This window comes from Colias eurytheme, chromosome 30 (assembly GCF_061535395.1).
Source record: "Colias eurytheme isolate Ceu_HAF_F1 chromosome 30, ilColEury1 Martin Lab GWU primary, whole genome shotgun sequence".
Taxonomy (NCBI): Eukaryota; Metazoa; Arthropoda; class Insecta; order Lepidoptera; family Pieridae; genus Colias; species Colias eurytheme.
The window spans coordinates 3,174,322-3,196,003 of NC_143009.1; the positions used below are offsets into that span (position 1 = coordinate 3,174,322).

At 35.4% G+C, this 21,682-nt stretch overlaps 2 protein-coding genes across 2 annotated transcripts in view; one reads left to right on the forward strand and one right to left on the reverse strand.

Annotated features, from left to right (window-relative positions):
* LOC149895758 (dynein axonemal intermediate chain 7-like) overlaps window positions 1-21,682 on the reverse strand; it is a 34,386-nt gene that overhangs the window by 6,671 nt on the left and 6,033 nt on the right. The window contains exons 7-15 of the mRNA XM_090118486.1: window positions 21,387-21,439; window positions 20,945-21,082; window positions 20,419-20,493; window positions 19,722-19,921; window positions 16,845-17,011; window positions 15,471-15,606; window positions 14,315-14,415; window positions 11,468-11,543; window positions 11,176-11,261 (exon numbers count right to left, since the gene is read on the reverse strand). Coding sequence (XP_089974612.1) covers window positions 11,176-11,261; window positions 11,468-11,543; window positions 14,315-14,415; window positions 15,471-15,606; window positions 16,845-17,011; window positions 19,722-19,921; window positions 20,419-20,493; window positions 20,945-21,082; window positions 21,387-21,439 — 1,032 coding nt within the window. The remainder of the gene's footprint in view (window positions 1-11,175; window positions 11,262-11,467; window positions 11,544-14,314; window positions 14,416-15,470; window positions 15,607-16,844; window positions 17,012-19,721; window positions 19,922-20,418; window positions 20,494-20,944; window positions 21,083-21,386; window positions 21,440-21,682) is intronic.
* LOC149895759 (uncharacterized) lies at window positions 137-9,197 on the forward strand. Its single transcript, XM_090118610.1, has 8 exons — window positions 137-303; window positions 1,936-2,090; window positions 2,504-2,637; window positions 3,901-4,072; window positions 5,500-6,849; window positions 7,108-7,241; window positions 7,636-7,763; window positions 8,980-9,197. Exons 1-8 carry the CDS (start codon window positions 260-262, stop codon window positions 9,185-9,187), a joined length of 2,325 nt encoding a protein of 774 aa, XP_089974736.1. The 5' UTR covers window positions 137-259; the 3' UTR covers window positions 9,188-9,197.

Sequence of the window (21,682 nt, forward strand, 5' to 3'; positions counted from 1 at the left end):
CAAGGCGCGCTTTCATCTGTCAATTTGACAGTTCACTGACGTTTCCACAATTTTGAACAGGGAATTCGCGCCAAAACGCACGATTCGTTTGACACAAACAAAACGCCAATAAAACAGATTAGATATGACAGATAATTTCGCAGGAATATCACAGATAAGATAGTGATATTGTATAACTATCATAACAGTTATGTCGCGTGCTGTGTTAAGTTCGCTTTGATATTCGCGAAAACTGTTCTACGATGTGTTTTTGTAAGCAATGTGTTTGTTTATGTGTAGAAACGTTATGATTTGGCAAACTATGTAAGTCGAATGTTCTGAATAGTGATGTGCTTTGTTAATTAGGTTGTAGACTAATTTATTAAATACCTTATGGCCAGTAGATATAGGTATTATGTTAGTTTAAATGGATTATAGAAGTATGATAAACAAATCCATATTATGTTTTCGAGACTTGTCGGTATACATTTTCGGCCATATTATTATTATATACAAGCTAAGATAAATTTTAAAACTTACACCTTTGTAATAATAGCAATATACAGTGGATAATTTCATCATATTAAATTACTAGATTCGCCCCGCGGATTAACCCGCGTGGCTCCGCTCCTGTTGGTCTTAGCGTGATGATACATACATAGTATTAGTTTAGCCTTAGTACATAGCCTATAGCCTTCCTAGATAAATGGGCTATCTAATAATAAGATCGTGGCACTGAAATATATATGAATACATAAGTACATGATTGTAAAATTACAAGGATGCAAATGTTAACACAAAAAGCACATTTCTATTTACCTCATATCGTAAAAAACATTATTATTTTTAATTTTATAACTAAGACATTAATTTTGCTCCGGATTACATATTTATTACGTTCAATAAATAACATTGATAAGTATCAATTTACTCGACATAAATCATATAAATTGTAATCCACATCTTTATATTTTACTATGTTTTTATCTCAAATATAATAAACAATATTTAATAATAGTTACAGAAAACCTATCGATTTAAGGCCTGTTCAAACTACAGCGGTATCTGCTACCGTCGTGGGTAGCGGTATCCCGATGGGCACGCGATTAAATATCTTACGTAGTATATTATAGAGACTAATCGCGTACCGATCCGAGTAAGGTAGCAAACAGCCGATCGGTACGCGATTAGAGTTGAACTGGCCTTAAAATATGCCAAATAGATTTATTAGGCACATAAAACCGAAAAATTAGAATAAATTCGATTGCTCTGGCGGAATCACGGGTGGCAGGCATCGTTTTTTTGACGTGACAACGTCTTATAATTCGATAGAGCCGGCTGCACGCACGATAAAACATGACTCATGCGGCGTTACCTCGCTCGTGAGGCGTTCCATGTAAGGCTTGAAGTGCAAGCGAGAGCGCGGAACGAGCGACAAAGAAGCACAATCGGACGTTGTCACGTTCAACTATTGTCAGTAAACCGAATTTACAGACAACCAATTTTTTATTCTTCTTTTTATTCATATTAAGGAAATAGATAAATCTTTATACGATACATAACATGTGGCGCGAATCGAGATAGATCATTTTATTAGATAGTAAATACTGTCAAGGACCTAAAATAAGATTATTTATGTTATATTTATCTTATGTACGATTTATATGTCATTGATTATTGGTCAATGAATTTATCTGTACTAATATTATTCCAACTAAACCACGTTCATATTAGATATTATCTAGGAAGTAAAAGGCAACAGCTTTCATATAAAAAAGAATCATCAAAATCGGTTCATTCAATCAAAAGTTCTAAGGTAACAAAGATAAAAAGACGAATACCTCCTCCTTTTTTGAAGTTGGTTGAGAAGATGGAAAAATTGAAAAAAATATTTTTTTTTATGAGCTGACCATGTTCCGTCATTCATCTGGTTATTAACCCAGATATATTTTGCAGTATAATCTATATACTTCACATACAATCAGCCAATGGGTTGCAAGACAGAAACAAAGATATCCTGAAGGACAGGGAGCGGCTGCAATGCCTAACTGGGTATATGACTGACGTGCAGTCGTGGGTCACGTCGGATGGTAGACTGACTGTCGCGTTGAGTAAGTTTATTTCAGGACACATAAGTAGAATAGTTTTAATATAGGTATTGTCCTTTTTGAAAGGGAGTTGTATTCATTAAATCAATCACAACATAGCTAGATTTATACGATATGACTTTTAGAAGGAAATATTCTTCATGCGAAAATGGCAAAGGGAAATCTTAAACTTTTTGACCTGTATGGTAAATGGTTGGAAGTTATGAAACGTAGTAAACGAAAATACTTCAATTAAGCAATCCAGAGGTTATGTCAAAGGTACATTCACTGAAGTTCATATAAACTTGCATCCTCTAACCATTTCTTAACGTTCACCAATATGTTTCTCTATAAAGACCATTTTCAATAACATACAATTAGACAATAAAATACAATTAGATAATAAATCTAATACATGAAATTCGCTCATTTTCCAGAAGGAGTAGCAGACCTATCGAATAGAAGCGATGCTCCAAAAGCGTTCAAAACTTTCCTAAATCCTCAGTCTAAGAACAATGGCTCTATCAAATATCTGAGTATGGCCAAGTGTGGTTTACGGAAATTTCCAACGGTATGTATCCGACTATTTCTATCCTACTAATATTATGAATGCGAAAATTTACGACGACTGGGGCCGTATCGTATTACGATTTATTTGCCAGTGAGTTCAATTCACGGCGTAAACGGTCTGGATACGGCCCCAAACGTATGTAAATACATACGATATTATGTGATATTATCATGACTGGACAAATTTAGATATTATTTTCAGTAATATATTTTTATGTCACAATTAGTTGTTTGTAAATTAATAGTTCTTCACTTGTATCAAGTTTTGTTAAAGTGACGTAGGAATTATACCTCTGAATTCAAACTTAATCCAGAATCTGAATTCAGAAAGCAGCTACTTACACGCAAACTTTTTATAATTCACACATAGGTATTTAATTTCTTTTAGATTTTTAATTTTTCAGGTTGATTAGTCAATAAGGCGAGCATTCTTAATTTCTGATCTGAAAATTTCTGATTCTGAATTCAGTAAGCACGACTTCAGTTGTGCTGCAACATCGATAGTGGGAGGGAGTGCTTTATGTTGATCGTGTGAGGCATGCAACCGGAAATCAGATTATGAATTTATTTGCAACTAGCTTTCCGCCTGCGGCTTCGCCCGCGTTTTCAAAGAAAAACCCGCATAGTTCCCGTTCCCGTGGGATTTCCGGGATAAAACCTAGCCTATGTTACTCGTGGATAATGTAGCTTTCGAATGGTGAAAGAATTTTTAAAATCGGTCCAGTAGTTTATGAGCCTATTCATTACAATCAATCAAACAAACAAACAAACAAAGTTTTCCTCTTTATAATATTAGTGTAGATCAAAACATTGTACTTCTTTCTCAAATTCATTCAACTGTCAAAGTTGTTAAATTCCTTTGCTGATTGTATCTATAAAATACTTTGCACTTGATCGTTGTGCGTTGATGTACTGATCAAGATAAAAATCTATCTATATTATCTATTATGTATATCTGTGGCGAAATGAAAAATAAATGCATAAATTCTATTATAGTTGCATGCCTAAACCGTAATACAATATAATAGCCTCGTCCCGTTTGAAGTAAGCTTTATTACTCAATAATTAATAAGTTTAAATTACCTTAAATACATGCTTTATTTAATACGATAATCTCATGAAATTATTGCCTTGTCATCGATCCTTGATAAGAGTACAAAGTTTGAATTAAATCTGTCCGTTTAGTGGGTCAAATTCGAATCTAAAAGAGTCGGTTACAAACATACAGGTGAAGCTTATAAAGCGTGTTATAATCTGTTTTCAGGTACTTTTCTTGAGTCCATCTGGTCCGTATGAGAATCCAGCAGAAACGGTTGAATACATGACATTTTATGGTAACAACTTTGGCCAATTCCAAATAACGCCTGAGAAATATGACTCTTTATTGAATGCGACAAACGCTAAAGAAGTATTTTTGGAATCTATGAAAGTACAGAGTAAGATTATGTTTCATTTATTTAAATCTAAAATAACTACCTAACTATTATTAAAGAAAAAAGAGAGTGCGAGCACACGTGTCAGAAGTGAAACTTCTATGGCAAGATTCAAAGATACTAAAATCGTCGCTTACTCCATGACTTGACGGAATTGCCATGACGCGACCTTGAAATTTTACTCTCAACGCGCCTAAAGAAGTTTCATTTAAAACCTTTATCAGTTTTGAAGTAATTCAAAAAGTTACTGAAGCACACAAACGAAATAGATCAATATTACTTTTTACATTATATGTATGTATACAATATACATAAATACGATAAACAACGAGATTGACAATCGCGCTAAAAAAAATGTCTGAAACACAACTCTGCCTACGCATTTATTTGGCAGAGTTTTCTAATCAACGTAACAATAAATTTTAAACATTACTGCTACGTAATAAGGTGTTAATTTCAATGAATGTTTTATACAATGCCGCTCAGACATTTTTTGACGACCTATAGTGATTGTGAGTCCTGTTGTTTATAGTTCAAACTCAAACTCAAACATTTATTTATTCAATTAGACTTCTTCTAGAAGCACTTTTGAAAGGTCATTACATATTTTTAACATTTAACGCCGATTCGTAAAGCAGTATCAACGGAGAAGAACCGGCAAGAAACTCCATAGATGCTCTTTTAAATCATGTGTCAAGTTATTGCATTTCTGGCTACTATAATGAGCAAAATTATATTGGATGTTTTTTAAACAATTAATTCTTAACACACATATTGACATATTCAACTTATATCTCGTGATGTTTATGAGATAGGATTCAATCTTTTTGTTTCACATCCGATAGATAATACAGTATGCTTTTATCTTTTTAAAGTATTACACTACAGTTTTACAGCATATTTCGATGTATAAATCGAAATTATCTATTCCGCTATCTTATGAATATGAAATGCTTGAAAATATGTATTGTTAAATCTCCTTATCACACAGATGAGGGGGTATTTTAAATCCTTAATTAATGTGTAATAATTATTTATTAACAAAACCGCTTTCAAAATAACAGAATGGTTGTTCGAAGTCGATTGAAAGATCAAAGAAGTAATTGTTGGTTCTGTACATTTGATTTATGATACTGTTAATTACTTTTTATTATTTCGTTTGACTAATTGTTAAGACTACGCGGTACGTAAATCTAAAAACACACTGTCAACATTTAATAGTTTATAGTACCTATTAATAAGACAAGACATATCACCTGATTATTGTAAATTTTTATCAATAGTACAATCGTCGCCGATTCATCATTACGTAAAGAAATTTATGTCAAGTATTTTGCTAAAAATATCTTAAACGTAAAACCACATACGTACTTAAATGTGTTATAATTTTGAGTCAATTTGATTATCCACTTTTTAATTCGTTATTTCAGAAAACTCAATATGGTCGGTGGGCCTGCAGAATGCCTTTTTTCCCAAACTGAAAGAATTCGATTTGCGAGCGTGTGAAATCGAAATTCTCGACGCATTTATTTTCCAAAGGATGCCATCTTTAACATCTTTATACCTCGGCGAAAATTTCATAAGCTTTGTGGACGCTCATGCGTTCGTTGGTCTGACCAGTCTACGGCATTTGGACATAAGTGGTAATACTTACCCTCACGAAGATGACCCTAAGAGAATTCTGTTTTTCGAATCCGCTGACACTCTCCTACGTCTGAACATTACATCTTTGGACCTATCCTTCACACCAGTTGGATCTCGTGTTTTAGGAAACTTTGGACCGAATTTGGAAAGACTCTCTTTATGTTATACGGGACTTTACCGATTAAGGTCAAACGCATTTAACAACACAGCGATGAAATACTTAGACCTGTCTGGTAATCTCGAGATTTTACACGAAAAGGGCGTACTTAGCGGACTAGAAAAATCACTAAGAGTTCTTTATGCTAACTCGGTTGCTATAAAATCACTGGATTTCATTAAAGGTTTCACAGAATTGGAAGTACTTAAAGCATCACAAAACGAAATAACAGGTCTATCGCAAGACGTGATGAGCACATTGAAAAGCTTACAAATTTTAGACTTGGACAGTAACAGAATATCCGCATGGTTTACAAGCATTATATCAACAATGCCAGAACTGAAATTACTGACCATGATTAACAATAACATTAATGTAATAACTGAAGACGTGATCGTTGATATAGCCAATGTAAAATACGTGGCGATGTCTAAAAATTTGATGGTATGTTATTGTTACGTAAGGGACATGTATGAAATCGCATTCCAAAATGAATTCAGGTTCAAAGATACAAATATAACAGGCAACTTTATTGAAGACAACGCTCTCATGTTTCACACTGGATTCTATGATTATAACAAAATTATAAACAAGAGAAAGAATGTGTCAGAGTCGTGCTTTGAGTTGAACAACTCGACGGACGTATCTTATTGTTTCGCGGGAGGTTTCAGTACAAATTTGACTGGTAATTTCTTGTATTTGGACTACGACGAGAAGGATTACAATTGTTTCTCAATGTCTCACGGTGGAAGCATTTCCTATGGTGATGTAGCACCGTGTGGTCATGACCTACGAGATTTGAGACCGGAATTCATGTTGAATAAGGGCCGAAACAATTTACTGCTTTTGTGTATCCCTTTGATAACGTTACCAATTTTAGTTTTCATCTACGCGTTTAGGAGAAACTTCAGATACTTTCTGATTACAATGAGAAATTCTGCAATGCTGAGTTTGATTAATGAGAAGAATGTGGTTGATGGTAAGATCATTATTGTCTTCTAAAATCTGTTATTTAACAAAAAGTAAATACTATATAATATATATTGTATATGCCTCTAGATTTTTAATCTCTTGTGCAATTGTGAAACTAAATTAATATTTTGTATTAAGACTTATATCTTCTCTTACTACTCCTTTCTACTTTTTCATTCCTATCTTCTTTACTAATCTATTTCCAAGTAAATTAGATTTATGAGACTGTGTGACATGTGTGAATATATATTTTTTTTAATTCTAGAGACGAAAATCTTCAATTACGACGTGTTCGTATCATACTGCAATGAAGACAGAGCCTGGGTGTTGGACCAGCTCTTGCCACATGTGGAGAAAGATTGTAATATTAGTGTTTGCTTGCATGAACGAGATTTTCAGGTAACATTTATGGTCTTACCACAAAACAATTTAAACACATTCTATCTTTAAACCAGGGATCTGTCATTTTAATAGTTGTCTATGTGAAATACGATAAAACCAGATTAAAGAGAACCTGCGCCTTAAAGTTAAATCCTGTCTACAGTTTTTTTGTGGTAAGACAGTTAATGTTTATGTTTCCAATCTTTATATGCCAATCAATTAATAATCCTCTTGTTGGTCTTAGCGTAATTATATATAGCCTATAGCCTTCCTCGATAAATGGGCTATCTAACACTGAATTTTTTTTCAAATCGGACTAGTAGTTCCTGAAATTAGCACGTTCAAACAAACAAACTCTTCAGCTTTATAATATTTTACAGTATAGAAAGTACGGTTTATCATAATATTTCAGGTGGGTTTATCGATACTAGAGAACATAGTGTCGTGCATGGACCGCTCCCGCTTCATCATGCTCATCATCTCACGGCGCTTCCTCTTGAGCCAGTGGTGCCAGTTTGAGATGCATCTCGCACAACACAGGTATCTTTTTATATTATGTTTATTTAAGTAAAAATATTCTGATCCGCAAGGAGCCGTTTGTCTAAACTAAAAATATCTGATAACGAATTTTCGGCATATTGTGCATAATAATTTTACAAAATATCGAGCGATTGCAAATTGACGAAGCCGTTTATAAAACGGTGATATTAGACAATTTGCCTGCGATGCATGTATGTGTCACTGTTGACTGGTTGAATTAGCTATTTGATTGAATTACGAGCGTCAAATCCGCTCTGTTCAAAGGGATATGTTACAATCCGTTAACTTTAAATATTCAGACGCTGATATACGGTAAATCAACGTTCGACTAGTCATTCATTTAAATATCGTCATTCAATGAAGGCCCTAGTTATTCAATCCAAAAGCAAATTCAACCACATGAGTACGACATGTACATGACGTAACGACATGTATATAACGTAACGTAAACCCGCCCCTATCCCCAAACTACTAGAGATTTGAATCACGATACTATTGTCGGGGCTTGTAATTATATGCGGGCGTAATGAATGAAGAAATAACTATGCAAAGGTTATATTTCAATAAATACATAAATGTAAATATATTCGTATGTAATTAATATTTAACCTATGCGACCCACCCGCATCCCGACAAGCCCGTGACTGTTCATGCATAGCGCACAAACTGTTTATACAGGGTGTCCCACTAATGGTATACTAAGCGCGAAGGGATTTGTAGTTTTGCATACACTGATCACGTAAAAAATACTTAAACAACAAAATTATGCCAAAATTTTTTTTGCTTAATTTTTCCTTAAAATCCATGTTTTCGTCTCTAGCTTCGCGCAGCCGGCATATACCGCTTCGCTAATGTGAGCATTTTGTCTATGAAAACATAATCTTAAACGATAGCTCACGTGCTGGTGGCAAAGTTGGGCGGGTTGCTTGTTATGGGTGTACACATAGAGTTTTAAGAATTCATCTATTTGAAAAAAAAATGTGTCTGGAATTTTATAAGTATTTTTTACGTACTCAGCGTATGCAAAACTATGACCTCCTTTGAACTTAGTATACCAACAGTGGGACACCCTGTATACGAGTTACCGTGTGAGCTTTCTTTGCGCTACACTTGAAATTCGATAGCTCGTAAATTGGCTTGTCGTCGCTACACTACTATAATATAAGCTCCTATGCCATAAAGACACTTGCCAAACAAAACCCGCCTCTATCCCCAGGCTGCTAGAGACGCGTCGCGAGGACCTGCTGCTCGTGCTGCTGGAGGAGATCCCGCGCAGCCTGCGCCCCAACACGCTGCACTACCTGATGCTCACCAAGACCTACATCGTGTGGCCCGCGGACGGACACAGTGACTTCTGGCGACGACTCAAGAGGTCGCTTGTTACGCAGAAGATGAAGAACTCGGAAAATGATTCGTTGGCATAAGTGTTATGGAAATACTACATAGCAAAATTCGTGATAATATGACTAATAAAAACGCTCCCAACGCGGACGCGATAATTATGACAATCATAGAGACCACATATCGAAATTCGTGTCATGGCTCTAATGAAACTAGAATATATGTTACATAGCACTACCTGATGCTCACCAAGACCTACATCGTGTGGCATGCGGACTTCACAATGACTTCTGGTGACGGCTCAAGAGGTCGCTTCACGCTTGTTACGAGGAAAACGAAAGAACGAAAGAACACGGAAAACGATTCGCTGGCATGATTATATTATGCCAAATAACAATATCAAAGAATACGTATCTTTGGTAATTTTATCTGGCATAATAGTACCACTACAAGTTCGAAGGAAACGAAATGTAGTCAAAACTAATTTGACCATACAGTACAGAGATTTTAAAATAAGTTAACATTCTCGATTATGAAAAAAGGGCATGTGTACCGAGCACATGTCAGAAGTGAAACTTCTTTGCAGGATTCAAAATCGTCGCCTTGAAACGTGACCTTGAAATTTTACTCTCAACGCGCCTAAAAAAGTTTCACTTCAAAACTTATTGTAAATTAGACCGACCTGTAAATTGAATAGTAATAAATAGGAAAGAGCTAAAGAAATAGACTTCAAATATACGAATTAAATAAATATTGATTTGTTCATAGGTATTAGGACATTAACTTTAAGTCCACTAAAGCGAATGGTATTTTAAGGCTGCCTATATTTTTGAATTGTGTAAAATAAATCTTATACAATGAGGGCTCTGTTAATATTATAAGGCTATTTATTTATTTACTGTACCCTAGTTTTATATTAAATAGGTTTTTAGGTATTATTTCTTCAGCCTACGAAATAGGATAGTTACCACAGATAGTTACTTACCATCGAGGAAACACGGGTTGTCGCGTTTTATACAATTAATTTAAATATGTATTTTAAGTTATTATATTTTTATTAAATTAATTTTATGATAAATATATGTTTTGCTTTACATTAATTTGTTTCTTTTATTTGAAAAAAAAATTATCTAATATATTTTTGATGACAAGTAAACGAATATCATTCCCATGGGAAGATCCATTATGACCTATCCTACTAATATTATAAATGCGAAAGTTTGTGAGGATGTGTATGTGTGTGTTTGTTACTCTTTCACGCAAATACTACAGAACCGATTACAATGAAATTTAGCACACATATAGAGGGTAACTTGGATTAACACATAGGATAGGTTTTATCCCGGAAATCCCACGGAAACGTGAACTATGCGGGTCTTTCTTTGAAAACGTGGGCGAAGCCACGGGCGGAAAGCTAGTGGTTATCTAATTGAAACATCTTAAAATTGTATAAATTCCAATACATATTTTGTTATTTTTATTTACCTCTGACTTTGAAGGAGCGGGTAACACCTAGTTTGACTAATGATAATCTCACAAGAAGTGAGAACATACATATTTTTTAATGTAAAAAATTTCAATAAATACTTAATGTTCAATATTTTTTTATTTATTAAGTATTTAGCTTTCCGCCCGCGGCTTCACCCGCTTTGTCTAAAACCTAATAAATTATATACTAAAACCTTTCTCTTGAATCACTATTAAAAAAAAACCGCATCAAACTCCGTTGTTTAGTTTTTAAAGATTAAAACATACAAAGGGACATGGGGACAGAGAAAGCGACTTTGTTTTATACTATGTAGTGAAGTAAATAAATAAATAAATAATAGCTATACTATAATTGTAACAATACTAAAAAAAGACGTGTGTCACTCGGGGACTGCCGCGGTAAAGCTATTGCATGCTATGCCTTCAAGCCACACCTCCGCGCCCGTCCCCGTGGGGAGCGTGAGGTTTTTTCGTTACGGAATTTCTCGATTCGGTCCCCGCGCTCAAGGACCGCGATAGAAGCTATGCAATAGCTTTATAAATAATAGCTTTACTTTTGTAGGAATACTAAAATAAAACTTACATGCAGTTAGTACTACGCCGCCCAGCATACGTTTAGGTTGAGGCGGCGTTGTTAACAAATCTAGATTTAGTACTCCATTGCATATTCTGAAATAAATTATTGAAATAAAAAGTTTTTATCTGTAATTCTTTTTGAAGTGAAACTTCTTTATGCGCGTTGAGAGTAAAATTTCAAATTCGCGTCATGGCAATACCGTCACGTCATGGAGTAAGGCGACGATTTTGGTAAGTTAGAATCTTGCCAAAGAAGTTTCACTTCTGACACGTGTGCTTGGCGCACACGCTATTTTTACCTGTATTTCCTCAAATTGATTTCACCGGTGCGTGTGCGTGTCATGCAGGTTTTCAGATATTTCGCAAAGATGAGTTCTGCAATTAAAAAAATACATAACTAGCTTGCCGCCCGCGGCTTCGGCCGCTTTGTCTAAAACCTAATAAATTCAAACTCAAACTCAAACTCAAACTCAAACATTTATTTATTCAATTAGACTTCTTAAAGAAGCACTTTTGAAACGTCATTACATATTTTAAAATTTACCACCGATTCGGAAAGCAGTATCTACGGAGAAGAACCGGCAAGAAACTCCATAGTTGCTCTTTTAAATCATGTCAGTTTTACAATTTTACAAAATACATATGTAACAACATATAAGTATTGTAATAACATGCCAAAGAACTGTCCTGTGGTTTTTACGCGACAACCCTCCATGGGTTTTTATCGTCCATATATTCCTGAATACTGTAGTACGCTCTCTGAACTAGTACATTTTTTATATAAGTTTTAAATTTAGAACTACTAAACTCTTTAATATTATGAGGAATTCTATTGTAAAAGCGTATACCTTGACCCATAAATGAATTTTTAACTTTAGCTAATCGGAAAAATGGCATTTCAATTCTATTTCTGTTCCTTGTGCCATAACAGTGTCTATCTCCTACTCTTGTGTGTAAGTCGGCGTTTTTGTGTACATGCAAAATATTATTAAATATATACTGTGATGGTACAGTAAGGATACCAGTATTCTTAAAGAGATCTCTTAGTGAGTCCCGAGCACGTAAATTATATATAGAACGAATGGCTCTTTTCTGTAAGATAAATATAGTTTCTATATCTGCTGCCCTGCCCCATAGTAGAATTCCATAGGACATAATACTATGAAAGTAGCTGAAATAAACCAATCTAGCTGTATCTTCATCGGTGAGATGCCTTACCTTTCGGACTGCATATGCTGCTGAACTGAGCTTACCTGCAGCGGTGTTGACATGGGCTCCCCACTGTAGTTTCTCGTCCAATGTTAACCCAAGAAATACAGTCGATTCTGTAGGGTGTAATACCTCCCCGTTCAAGGTAATATTTCTGCTTAACTTTTTAACGTTTGGTAGTAAAAATTCAACACAAGTTGTTTTTTTGGCATTTAATAATAAATTATTAGCAGTAAACCAGTCGGATATGTGTAAAAGAGCACTGTTCACTTCGTCAACATTTGGGTCATGCCTATCCACATTAAATATTAATGAGGTATCATCTGCAAACAGAACTATTTCACACCTATCCTGTAAATAATAAGGTAGATCATTGATATATACCAAGAACAAGAAGGGTCCTAAAATAGATCCCTGTGGAACACCAATGTTAATTGACGCACCGCTAGAACGTTCTCCATTAACAACTACAGTTTGTATCCTATCATGCAGGTATGAGGCTATGAGGTTCTGAGCTTGTCCTTTAATCCCATAGTGATTAAGTTTACGCAATAAGGTACAATGTTCAACGCAGTCAAATGCCTTGGAGAGGTCACAAAATATCCCCAAAGCATTTTTTGAGTTTTCCCATGCCTTATATATATGTGTTAGTAGTGCAACTCCAGCATCTGTGGTTGAGCGCCCCTTTGTGAAACCAAACTGTTTAATTATATATTAAAATATACTAAAACCTTCCTCATTTATCACTCTATCTATTAAAAAAAACCTATCAAAATCCGTAGCGTAGTTTTAAAGATTTATGCATACAAAGGGACATAGGGACAGAGAAAGCTACTGTTTTATACAATATTGTTATTGAATAAGTCAATTTCAAGTGTAAATTAAAATATTTTCAAGTGAAAAGCAATAACATCTTTATTCGTTTTATTTTCATTGGTATTAATCACCAAAAACATTTTATTTTTCAATAGCTAGTCATTTTATTACACACATAATATGGTTAAAACAAACAGTTAATATATCAATAATTATAAATTGACACACAATAAACAACTAGATTCATAACCACGTTCAAAACTCTGCCTACGCGTTTATAGCAGAGTTTTCTATTGAGCGATACAATAGACTTTGAACATTACTGCTACGAAATAAGGTGTTAATTTCAATGAATTTTTTATACAAACACCGCTCGGACATTTTTAGTGACCTTTTAATAGGCGATCGTGAATTTTTTGTTTATAGTAGGTATGTGGTATGAGCATGTAGCTTGAACATGAGGCATGAGCATGAGGCATGAGCTTTGGGCTTGAGGATAAGGCTACATGCCATGAGGCATGAGCTTGAGGATTGAGCATGAGGTTTGAGCAGGAGGCATGAGCTTGAGGCTTGAGCATGAGGCATGAGCATCAACTCACTTCAAGGAAGTTTCAATGAATTTATAAAGAACATATCAAATTCGATTACGAGGCGGGACTCGAACCCGCATCATTTCACGCCAATCCGGGGCGGATGCTTGACCAACTCAGTCACTCGAGTCCCGCCTCGAGATCGAATTTTTTCTATTCTTTATAAATTTATACTTATAAAGCATTTGAATGCCGTATAACCAGAAATATCAAATTCAACAAAAGTGGTCGTGTTCCATCGTTACAATATTGTATTCATTGAAAGACGTTTCGTATTGGTTGAGATAGTTGTTAATCATCTCAATAGATGGCGCGCGGTGTGTCCCTTAGACACATAAAACTGAAGGAATAGAATAAATTCGATCTCTATGGCGAGTCACGAGTGGCTGAGTTGGTCAAGCATCCGCCTTATCCATAAATTCAACTTTTAATTTCTTTTTTAGTTTGTTAGCTCACTACTTTGGACTGAGCGGACCGATTTTGATGATTTTATTTAAATAATCTCTATTTCTGATAATTTCAAAATATTACCATTTTGTTCGCCAATAAAAGTTCTAGGATCGGGCAAGAACGGCGGCTCGGCCATGTTCAAGTTATCCAATTCTTCTTTTTCTTTCTCATTCTTTGTATATCTGAAACGATTGCAGCCATAATAAGATATTTGTAAACAGTCTGTAAAGTACCCAAACCGGTTTAAATTCAAATACATTAAAAACTGTCAAAATAGTCATTAAAAATATTCCAATTCATATATTATACAAACTGTATTTTGATTTGGTTTTTAAGTTATTGCATAGCTTCTATCCTTGAGCGCGGGGACCGAATCGAGAAATTCCGTAACGATAAAACCTCACGCTCCACACTACGACGGGCTCGGAGGTGTGGCTTGAAGGCATGCTATGCAATAGCTTTACCGCGGCAGTCCCCGAGTGCCACACGTCTTTTTTTATTTGAGAATATGTATATATATTTTTTTGCAGACATTTAATATGTACGGGTAATCTAAATTTTATACACTGTTGTACTAGAAATAGAGAAAGCATAACACTAAAATAGAAATTGGCAAAGCATGAGTATAAAGCTTGAACATGAAGCTTGAGCATGAAGCTTGAGTATGAAGCTTGAGTATGAAGCTTGAGCATGAAGCTTGAGTATGAAGCTTGAGCATGAAGCTTGAGCATGAGGCTTGAGCATGAAGCATGAGCATGAAGCTTGAGCATGAGGCTTGAGCATGAGGCAAGAGCATGAAGCTTGAGCTTGAGGCTTGAGCATGAGGTTGGAGCATGAAGCTTGAGCATGAGGCTTGAGCATGAAGCATGAGCATGAAGCTTGAGCATGAGGCATGGGCATGAGGCTTGAGCATGAAGCTTGAGCACAAAGCTTGAGCATGAGGCTTGAGCATGAAGCTTGTGCATGAGGCATGAGCATGAGGCTTGAGCATGAAGCTTGAGCATGAGGCTTGAGCATGTAGCTTGAGCATGAGGCATGAGCATGAAGCTTGAGCATGAGGCTTGAGCATGAGGCTTGAGCAAGAAGCATGAGCATGAGGCTTGAGCATGAGACTTAAGCTTGAGGCTTGAGCATGAGGCTTGAGCATGAAGCTTCAGCGTGTAGCTTGAGCATGAAGCTTCAGCGTGTAGCTTGAGCATGAGGCATGATGAAAAACATGTTTAGAACATGTACTAACGGATTTGCCTTTAAAAATGTTTCGACTTCCTTTATCTTCTGCCCTATTTCTTTGTAAAACTTATTCCGTATGTCGTCTTGTTCCTTTTTGAGTTTGTAAGTGGCCACGTGCTCTTTTACGTTGAATATGAAGAGGTCTGTAATTAATGTAAAGGAATTAAAGAAATTATGAATAGATAGATTTTCTGTTGAGATTTCTTAATCGCTATGAAAGTATGAACGGATTAGAGCTCAGCCCCCCTATGGTCCGGGAGCCAGCAGCAGATTTTATGACCAAGTTCCTCTCAAGCGGTAATTAGTAAAATGCATCAAAGTATAGTATTATGAAGCCTCGTGAACGTCAGCTGGAGCTCGGTTGGGGGGAAGAGCGGTTGTAGCCTCCCGTATCAGCTGACGGTTTTTCCACCAAGATACAGCCAGCTGACATATATATTTATCCACAGTTACATATAAGCTATCATCAGGTAAATTTTTGTTTGAGAGGAAATAACGGAAAATAAATTTTTCTTTAAATTTAACTTTCATGTTCGAGACACCAGCTGACGACACCATGTTGTAACCAGCTGACTATTTTTTTTCGTTGAGATATTGGGTTAGCTACAATTTGACAAATTTTTAGCTGAGAGGAAATGAATGAATGAATGTATTTTTTTTCCTATGTGCGTGGGAGGCTACAACCGCTCACCCCCTCAACCGAGCGCCAGCTGACGTTCACGAGGCTTTATAATACTATACTCTCATGCGTCTGACGAATTATCTCTTGAGAGGAAATAGTTAACCAAATTTGCACCTGGCTCCCTAACCACTAGTCAAGTGGCTTTCTGTTAGCGTAGCGTTCAATAGAATAGACTACGAATGTATGAGATTGACGTAGGCTGTAGATAAGGCTTTCTGTTAGCGTAGCGTTCAATAGAATAGACTACGAATGTATGAGATTGACGTAGGCTGTAGATAAACGTATCTACAGCTTACGTCAATCTCATACATTCGTAGTCTATTCTATTGAACGCTACGCTAACAGAAAGCCACTTGACTAGGGGGGCTTATTATGACGTCATAGCTGTGATTTCAAACCAATTAATAATATTTTAAGTTTAAAGCAGTAACGTTTACATATTAAAATTTGCCACATTTTCAAAGAATGAGGCAATAAAATGTTATTTTCATCTTTGATAAAATCGTACTTTTGAAATAATATTCACAGCCTAATTTGTTCTGAGTTGTAAGGCACTACTCAGTAATGTGAAAGGGGAATTTTAAAAGAGAGAAGAAGAATTAACATTTATTTACTAACATCTAATAAATGAATACACAGAAAATCTTAGAATACCCTCAAAAACCACAAGCTTTCAATTTGTCTAAAATATCAAATTACCCTCATATCGGTTCGGCATTTCTGCAGCTAACGCGAAGGATCTAGAACTCTCGCTCAATAGATCTACCATAGATCTAGCTGCGCGTACGCACACGTTCGTACCGTCTATAATCTTTGGTAGTTTGACGCCTACACGCATAGATGGGAAAGATAGTTCAACTGGCTCTCTGAAATTTTGAATTTTTTGAATTTTTTTTTAAAGTGATAAGCTGTATTTCAAAAAAGTTTTTTTAATTTAGAAATGACGTTGTTATGGATTTACTAGATTTCCGCCCGCGGCTTCGCCCGCGTTTGCAAAGGAAAACCCGCATAGTTCCCGTTCCCGTGGGATTTCCGGGATAAAAACTCTCCTATGTGTTAATCCAAGTTACCCTCTATATGTGTGCTAAATTTCATTGTAATCGGTTCAGTAGTTTTTACGTGAAAGAGTAACAAACTTCCATACATCCATACATCCATACATCCTTACAAACTTTCGCCTTTATAATATACTAGATTTCCGCCCGCGGCTTCGCCCGCATTTTCAAAGGAAAACCCGGATAGTTCCCGTTCCCGTGAGATTTCCGGGATAAAAACTATCCTATGTGTTAATCCAAGTTACCCTCTATATGTGTGCTAAATTTCATTGTAATCGGTTCAGTAGTTTTTACGTGAAAGAGTAACAAACATCCATACATCCATACATCCATACATCCATACATCCTTACAAACTTTCGCCTTTATAATATATATTAGAAATATTAGAATATTAGATATTAGAATATTAGATAATATTAGATATTAGATATTAGAATATTAGAATATATTAGAATACTAGCGGTCCGCCCCGGCTTCGCCCGTGGTACATGTTTACTTTTTCTCTACATAAGAACCATCCTCGTACTTTCAGGAATATAATAAAAAAAGAATTATCGAAATCGGTTCAGCCGTTCTCGAGTTATGCGCTTACCAACACATTTTGCGATTCATTTTTATATACAGGGTGTAATCGTTAAGTGTGCACAGGCGATTTTTCCGTAAGTATTACAGATAACAAAAAACTTTAAACTGATATCGAAAGTACTTAACCTAATGAGTAAAATGGCGGTAATAAATTTTTAAAAATAAATCGAGAAATATAAAAAAAATTATCTTTAAACCCTCCCATACATTAAGTATGAAATATGAATATCCCATATGTAACATTTAATATGAAAGATTTTAGCTTTCTTTTTCTTTTTTGGTTTTCTGCTTTAATTACTTCGCAAATTTGAAGTGGCATTTTCCACGCTTTTTCCGGACATTTTCACGCATTTTCCGGATATTTTCCACGCATTTCCCAGACATTTTCCGGACATTTCTCAGGCACTTTCCGGGGATTTCCAGGCATTTTCCGGATATTTTCCGGACATTTTCACGCATTTGCTGGATATTTTCCGGACATTTTCACGCATTTTCCGGACATTTTCACGCATTTTCCGGATATTTTCCGGACATTTTCACGCATTTTCCGGATATTTTCCTTACATTTCCACGCTTCTCCCGGACATTTTCACGCATTTTCCGGACATTTTCACGCATTTTCCGGATATTTTCCGGACATTTTCACGCATTTTCCGGATATTTTCCAGGGATTTTCCAGGCATTTTCCACGGTTTTTCCGGAATTTTCCACGCATTTTCCGGATATTTTCCAGGTATTTCCACGCTTCTCCCGGACATTTTCACGCATTTTCCGGACATTTTCACTCATTTTCCGGATATTTTCCGGATATTTTCCGGACATTTCCACGCATTTTCCGGATATTTTCCAGGGATTTTCCACGGTTTTTCCGGAATTTTCCACGCATTTTCCGGATATTTTCCAAACATTTTCCAGGTATTTTCCGGTTATTTTCCGGGAATCTCCTAGGCAATTTCCGGGGATTTTCCGAGCATTTTCCACGCTTCTCCCGGACATTTTCACGCATTTTCCGGATATTTTCCGGACATTTTCACACATTTTCCAGGGATTTTCCAGGCGGGTTTTCGTGAAATTTCCACGCATTTTCCGGATATTTTCCAGACATTTCCCAGGCATTTTCCGGTTATTTTCCGGGAATTTCCACGCATTTTCCGGATATTTTCCAGACATTTCCCAGGCATTTTCCGGTTATTTACCGGGGAGGGGATATTTCAGACATTTTCCAGACATTTACAGGCTATGTCATGGAAATGTCCGGAAAATGCCTGGTAAATATCTGGAAAATACCCGGAAAATGCGTGAAAATGTACGGAAAATGCGTGGAAATGTCCGGAAAAACGTGGAAAATGTCACTTCAAATTTGCGAAGTAATTAAAGCAGAAAACCAAAAAAAGAAAAAGAAAGCTAAAATCTTTCATATTAAATGTATATGGGATATTCATATTTCATACTTAATGTATGGGAGGGTTTAAAGATAATTTTTTTGATATTTCTCGATTTATTTTTAAAAATTTATTACCGCCATTTTACTCATTAGGTTAAGTACTTTCGATATCAGTTTAAAGTTTTTTGTTATCTGTAATACTTACGGAAAAATCGCCTGTGCACACTTAACGATTACACCCTGTATAAGATTAGATATTAGAATATTAGATATTAGATAATAACGTTGTATGTAGTAATGTAATGTAGGTTTTATATAAATTAGACAACTCAGGCTTTTTTTTGTACGAAAACTGGACATTCCCCAAATGTCGAAATCGCTATCAATTTTGAATAATTGTGAATACCTACTGACAAAGATATAGACTTCATAAATTGGAATGCACATAATGATGATGATGGTGACGATGGCTATTTTGACGATGAAGATGAAAACAATGCCGAAGATGAATATGACGACAAAGATGATGACAATGATTATTATCTTGATACCTTTCCGGTTCAACCGGCTTCAATCTTCTCGTAGGCAGCGGTATAGCAACCCATATATTTAAACGTAATCCATTAAATTCTCTCCCATAAGTGGCCAATCTGATGGAATCCCAAACGAGTTTGTGTTCCAAGTCACGTAGTATTGTGTAGGAGGCACATTGTATAGCGTGTGATAGTTGTTCGCGGAGCGCTAGGCGGACCTGTTCGGGGTGAGCAACATAATATATTTGACCATTTCATGTTGATTATATGGTACGGGAGCTAGCAACGTTTTAAAAACAGTCATTTTAGTATAGTTGGGTTTTTGATATACTGTTTCTCTTGCTATTTCGGTTAGAGTCCGGGCTGTCTGGCTGGCGGTAGTGGTTGCGTTTATTAGTGCGCACAGGAAAATATACTTAGGGCCGATTTTTCAATGCTTGGATAAAACTTATCCGTCCAATAAAGTATGTATTACACGATAATATTAAAATGCCAAGGAAACTGTCAAATACGGGCAATTAGAATACGTTTTTAAAATGGTAGTTTTATAAATTATTCGACGAATAAGTTTTATCCAAGCATTGAAAAATCGGCCCTTAACTTAAAAGTCATTTATTAACGCGTAATTTTTAATCTTTTGATTTGAATTAAATAAATTAAGCTTTGCACATAATAAATAACAAAATCTAAATTGCTAGAAATAATTTACACATACCTCATTATACGACTGTGCTTGTAATGCCGTATATTGTCTTGAGTTAGCTACAAACTCTTCAAGCATTGCCAGCATCTAAAAACAGTTCATAAATTAATGTTCTTATGAAATATATTTTAATAATTCAACGAATGAATATGGCCTTTTCTGCCATTTTTAATTCTACTTTTTACGAGATTTTTACATTGTGATAAATGCCAAAACCTGCCCCGTATATATAATATCCTGTTCATCATCATCACATTTCGAGTTAAACGAAATTTCTAGAAAGTAAATTACTTTCGCAACATAACATAGACAAGCTAGAATGCCAACATTTTTACCAAAATCTACCTCATATTCAATCACAAACATCATTAATTCTTCATCTGTTCGACATGTTTTACCAATCATACCATTTGCAATCTAAAATACTTCACACAATCTAAATATTATCGCATCGCTATTATTGAAAAAAAAAATATTAACATCATCAACGATCGATTGATCATCATCAACCATCATATCATCATCATCACCAACTTACCGGCAGTGCATCCCGACACCTTACATCCAGTTCATCATCATCACACTTGGAGTTGATCCTCCATAGGTGAAGATATGTGTTCATCTGTGTCACCACCCTGGGGTCCGGGAGACCGTCGCAACGGAGATATTGTTGCCACTGGTGATTAAATTGGTGATGAAGGTTATACTTACTATCCTTATAACTAATAAATTATAATATTTACTGTAATCTACTAATATATAAAAGGAGAATGGCGAAACTGGGCCTAACTGTTACAGAAATCATAATATATTTAAAATGCATTATGTTAATTTTAATAATTATTTGTAAAATAATGACAAAAATATTCATAGTGAATAACCCCAATAAAATAATAACTAGACGTCTATTAAATTATTAAAACATCTAGTAGTTTAGTAAAACTTAACATAAGCTAGTATCTAATCTGTGACATAAGTACCTCTGCTTCCAACTGTTTTGTCCTGGCATAATCGATTTTCTGTTTTTCAAATTCTGAAAAGGATCAATAAAATCATTATAATCTCACCATTTATGTTATAGTATTTAATTTTATTCAATAAACTTTAAATAAGTGACGTATGATGTAATAGAAAATTTTGCCACAGTAAATAGAATACGAACAGTAAGGCAACTGAGTCTTTAAGCAATAATGTTGTCATTGAGCAATAATTTTGTATTTTTTAAGCTATTGCAAAGCTTCTATCGCGGGCCTTGAGCGCGGCGACCGAATCTTGA

What these genes read in the sequence shown, in the direction of transcription:
- LOC149895759 (XM_090118610.1), top strand. Translation starts at nt 260, where the DNA reads ATGTGTTTGTTTATGTGTAGAAACGTTATGATTTGGCAAACTAT. An exon ending in TGCATGAACGAGATTTTCAG is followed by an intron (nt 7,242 to 7,635) that starts GTAACATTTATG and finishes ATAATATTTCAG; the next exon opens with GTGGGTTTATCGATACTAGA. An exon ending in ATGCATCTCGCACAACACAG is followed by an intron (nt 7,764 to 8,979) that starts GTATCTTTTTAT and finishes CTCTATCCCCAG; the next exon opens with GCTGCTAGAGACGCGTCGCG.